We start from the raw sequence: 5,731 nt of genomic DNA, 5'->3' as shown, positions 1-5,731 counted from the left end.
ACCATTTAGTCAAAAAGTATTGATAAGTTATTTTTGGACCCAACAAATTAAAAAAATACTTTTTCATGTCGATATAAAATAAAGATGCCTATCTAGATCCATTCCCCATAACTCTTCATTTTTGGACCGCCACTCCGTATCATTCAATGCTTAGCATCTAGATACGCCTGCATGCATTAAGATATGGAGCCTATGATAGTTGAAATTCAAAGTTGGCATCTATCGTGCATGCCAGCATGTCAATTATTATTGTCAAATGAATGAAACCTTATTAGTGAAGGACAAATACAATGGATGACTTGAAAAAGTCGTTTCTGGTCTTCTAGAATATAACATTCAAGTCAATCACCTATTTTCTCCTACTTTGCATCTCCAAATGTCAAAAGATAAAAAAGTCCTAAGGGATCCATTAGACTAAAAAAATTCCTACTATTGTAATTGTTTTTTTATAAATTATCCAAATTTATTATTTTTAGTCATTAATAATTAAAAATAATAAATTTGATTATTCGCTAACATTTTTTATTTAGATTTTTTTTCCTATTTTTGAGTAGTTAATAAAAAATTATATAATACTGCTATGACATTAGAACGAATTTAACGTTACGAGAGGACGAAGAATATCATTTTTCAAATCACAAAGTACTTAGACCAAATATCCTCTGGTCATTCGTTTATTATTCTGTTGTACTAATAAACTTATGATTAAAGTAAACAAAGGAAAATTCATTAGACACTAATAATAATGAGAAACGGTCCTTCAAACACGCAAAGCATGGAATAGTCCCCTTTGGTTGGCCACCAAACACGCACACACCATCTCTTATAATTAATACATAGCATCACACACCACACACCATTCACAAGAATTCAGGACCATTAGCTATGGTATATAGGGTTCCACACATCTAGCTACCTTAACATTTTCCTTATTTTTTCAACCATAAACCTATTTTTCACCATACAAAACTGAAAACCCATCTCAAAGGGCAAGTAACGTATGTGTAACAACATATAATTGCATTCTTATTTTAAAAATTTCTTTCTTCTTCTCAATAGAAAGATTGCATATATATTATTATAACTTCAAGTATAACACGAGCACTTAAAAATAAGCCAAACTAAATGGGACAAGAAAAGAAGATGACTCAGCCGTCTTCGTTTAGGCTCAGAAGCCCGAGCCTAAACTCCATCCGGCTGAGAAAGATCTTCGATATGTTTGACAAGAATGGCGACGACATTATCACGGTGAAGGAGATCAGCCAGGCAATGAACCTTCTAGGGCTGGAGGCGGACACGGCGGAGCTAGAGAACTTGACGAAGTCGTATATAAGTCCGGGGAACGAGGGTTTGGCATTCGAGGACTTCTTGAAACTGCATGAGTCTCTAGGGGAAGAATACTTCGGGTTCATGGAGGCGACGAATGACGAGGAAGAGGAGGAGAAGATGAAGGAGCAGGAGGAATCGGATCTTTGGGAAGCGTTTAAGGTGTTCGATGAGAATGGTGACGGTTACATATCGGCGAGGGAGCTTCAAGTGGTGTTAGGGAAGTTAGGGTTGTCTGAAGGGGATGAGATTGAGAGTGTTCAGAAGATGATTGGATCTGTTGATATCAACCATGATGGTCGTGTTGATTTCTCTGAGTTCAAGAACATGATGAGATCCGCCATTGTTAAAAAATGATCAATTAGCTTCATTCCAATTTCTACTTTTTTTTTAGTATATCAAGAAGTACTGTTTTTGATAATTCTGTGGTAGAAATTCTGTGACATGTTATGGTACTTCTTTTTTTATGGTTGAAGAATTTTCTTTCTATCAACATTTTCAGAAGTTTCTAAATTGTATAATATTGGTTGATATATTTTTGAATTTTAATTTTTTTTTGGCGTAAGACGTAATTAACTAGACTTAATGTAAATTGCTAGTATTATATTTTTTTTTTGGTGACGAATTGCTAGTATTATACAAGTTATGTTTGCAACGTTTTGCTTTTAATTGTTTCGATACGTGCTTCAAATATTCGTGATATGAAGAGTTGAAGTGTTATTTAGAAGATATTAGTTTATATTTTTAGAATATTTTAATGTAATGTATTTTAATTTTGTTTATTTAATTACTAGATTGCATAGTTGTCAGAACCGAATCGGTGATCGAACCGGTCAGGTCACTGGATCACTGGATTACTGGTTCAACCGATGAGTTACTGGTTGAACCGTTTGACCCGGTCCTATGTAAATAAAAAATAAAAAATAGTCAAAAGTTTAAAATTAAAATTTAAAATACGTATTTTTACTAACATTTTAAAAATATCAAGTTATTTTAAAACAATATGGAACATGAACAATAAATATTTTGTTATTTTTACTCTATCACAAATATTTTTATTTTGTTTTTATATTAAAATAACTATTATTTTTAATTTTTAATAATTTATTAATTAGTTTATATCTATTATACTATTATATACTACAAGTATTTATTAAAAAATAATATTAATAGATATTATATAATTATAAAAAAATAAGTGAGTTTATAATTATTGTTAAATAAAAATATAATTAATTTAAAAATGAATGAGTTTATAATTAAAATTAAAATAAATTAAATAAAAGTAAACTATTTGATAAAAGATATCTATATGTATTATAATTTGCATAAATTTTAATAGAAAACACGCTAGTTTGGTGGTTGTGGAGTCTTTTAGTTTTCTTGAAGGGAGGGGTTCGGACCACACCTCAAATATTTAAAAAAATTTTCACTCCCAGACGGTTCGGTCGGACCGGTTCGCACCGGTTCTTTCCGAATTTGACCGGTTCACACCGGTTCAATTCTTTGTACGGTCCAAACACCGGACTGAATCGGTATGGGTCCGATTCATCGGTTTTCCGATTGAATCGGTCGGTCCGGTTCGGTTCTGCTGACAATGCTAGATTGGGCCTTATGTTTATGGGCTTTAGGGGTTTTTTTTGTTTTAACCTAATAAGAGGTTATACATACCTCCTTAGCTATTGTAGTCATAGTATAGAATGATTTAGAGGTTTAAAAATCCCTTTTTGGTTTCGTGATGAAACCATGGTGTGGACAATTGAGGTTGAGGAGTCCTTCTTTTGTTGCATCGAGAAATTGGGTAGAGGGTTGAGGAGTCCCTTTGAATCAATTCCCAAACTATGACGTTGACAAGTTAGGTTGAGGAGTCCCTCTCTTGTCAACGCCATAGTTTGGAAATTGATTCGAAGGGACTCCTCAACCTTCTAACCAATTCCCCGATGCAACAAGAGAAGAACTCCTCAACCTCAATTGTCCACACCATGGTTTCATCACGAAACCAAAAAGGGATTTTAAAACCTCTAAAAATTCTATTCTACGACTACAATAGCTAAGGAGGTATTTATAACCTCTTATTACGTTAAAATAAAGAAAAACCCTAAAGCCCATAAACATAAGGCCCAATCTAATAATTAAATAAACAAAATCAAAATACATTAAATTAAAATATTCTAAAAATGTAAACTAATATATATCTTCTAAATAACACTTCAACTCTTCATATCACGAACATTTGAAACATATATCATTCTCCTCCTTTTCAAAAAAGATTCGTCCTCGAATCTTGTAGGTGAAAAAAATAATATATAAAAATGACAATAATTACAAGGAATATAATTTTTTTTTTGTTTTTTTTTCTTCTTTTTTTGTTTTTTTTCACTTTATGCTTTTTTTTTTAAACAATAATGAAACGCAAACGAAAACAAGAACACAAGAACAAAAAGAAAGACACGACATACACTGGACTCCTTTTTTTTATGATAAAAGAAGAACAAATATAGATTAATAAGAATTAATCTAATACCTGAGCTCTGATACCAAATGGTAAAGAAATAAAAAATAAACATAAAGATAAGAATTCAAACTGAATAAAAAGATACATTGAAATTGAAATAAAAATAAAAAGGATAGATTGAAATTGAGTACAAAGAGAATCACTCTACTTTCTATCCAATTTCTTGACGCAATAGGAAATGGACTCCTCAACCTAACTTGTCAACGCCATAGTTTGGGAATTGATTCAAAGGGACTCCTCAACTTTCTAACCAATTCCCCGATGCAACAAGAGAGACTCCTCAACCTCAATTGTCCATACTATAGTTTCATCACAAAACCAAAAAGGGGTTTTAAAACCTCTAAAAATTCTATTCTACGACTATAATAGTTAAGGAGGTATTTATAACCTCTTATTAGGTTAAAACAAAAAAAAACCCTAAAGCCCATAAACATAAGGCCTAATCTAGTAATTAAATAAACAAAATTAAAATACATTAAATTAAAATATTCTAAAAATATAAATTAATATCTTCTAAATAACACTTCAACTCTTCATATCACGAACATTTGAAGCACGTATCATGTTTTCTATTTTTCTCTTTTATTTTGATTCAATTCGTAAATATTTCCAAATGCTTATGCTTATGTTTACATGAACAGTGTAATTCTCCTGAATCTCATAGATAAGTGATTCTATTTTGTTATTGACAAACTATCGCTAAACAGAAGAGAAAGGAGACTTTCTGGTATATCTCAAGTTGAATCGTGTTAGAGAAAATTAATAGTCAAAATTAATCAATCTCTTATCTTAATTGTCTATTTTTACATTTTGTGTAGTTACAAATTTGGATAATATGAATAGTTTTGTGCAATTATATACTTTATGTATATTGGAAATGAATTTTTTTAATTGTTAAAAAAAATTAAAGGAGTAAAGTGTGATCTTTACCTCTTCATTATGTTATTCTCTTTTCTCAAGTTTTTTTTGTTTCACTTATAAATTAATAATGAAATTTATTCTTTCAATTATTAAAAAAAATTAAAAGGATCTATTCCACATGTATATTTACTAGACTATTATTAACAACAGAAAATTATACTATGTATTTAAAATGCATTAAAAAATTGATCATATATTTTCGAAATACAAAATCAATAATTCAAAAGTTAATGCAATATCCCAAAAAATAGCAAACTAAAAGGAAATGCTAACTCTTTTAGAGAAATCACTACTATCAATATACAATTTTTTTAAATTTGTTGTAATAGAGTCAAATAATTTTTTAAAATTCAAATATAAGATTAACCTCTTAAAATATTTTGAAATAATGCATTCAAAATATACAATAACTCTCATCAAGTGTCTCCACATTTATCAACGAAGAATTAATACATTATTCAAACAAATAGTCAATTAATTATTGACTCTTCATCTTTTATCTCTTAGAGTCAAATAATTCTATTTTAAATTAATACTTAACGAATTTATCTATTTTGTGTTTTAAGAACATATATTAAGATTATAAATAATAAAAAATTTATTAAAAATATAAAAATTTAATTATAAATTTAATAAAATTATAAACACCAACAAAATAACTAAACTTTTATTATACGCACACACCCACAATTCTTTAACGGTGCTTGATGCATGTATTAGTAGTATTCACCACAGGAATTTCTATCCTGGAGGGTCACTAGTGGAGCAGCACTGCAGCAGTGGCACCCCTGGTAAGAGTGGTTAGTGGTGGCAGTGGTGGCAATATCATAAGAGGAGGATCAACTCATAATCGACATGGCATTATGGGCGTTTGCACTCACTATTTTAGTACAAATAATGATAATGATATTTGAATTCAAAATTTTGAGTCCAATATTTAAATACTAATAACATATATATCTTTACTAA

The 5,731-nt window shown here is 29.9% G+C and overlaps 1 protein-coding gene across 1 annotated transcript; it reads left to right on the top strand.

Annotated features, from left to right (window-relative positions):
- LOC107639750 (calcium-binding allergen Bet v 3) lies at positions 843-1,875 on the top strand. The gene has a single exon (XM_016343338.2). It carries the CDS (start codon positions 1,126-1,128, stop codon positions 1,681-1,683), a length of 558 nt encoding a protein of 185 aa, XP_016198824.1. The 5' UTR covers positions 843-1,125; the 3' UTR covers positions 1,684-1,875.

The sequence above is a fragment of the Arachis ipaensis genome, chromosome B04 (assembly GCF_000816755.2).
Source record: "Arachis ipaensis cultivar K30076 chromosome B04, Araip1.1, whole genome shotgun sequence".
NCBI classification, from domain to species: domain Eukaryota; kingdom Viridiplantae; phylum Streptophyta; class Magnoliopsida; order Fabales; family Fabaceae; genus Arachis; species Arachis ipaensis.
This window is presented reverse-complemented; position numbering and strand designations above follow the sequence as displayed.

Coding starts and splice junctions, on each gene's coding strand:
- LOC107639750 (XM_016343338.2), top strand. CDS start 1,126: ATGGGACAAGAAAAGAAGATGACTCAGCCGTCTTCGTTTAGGCTCAGA.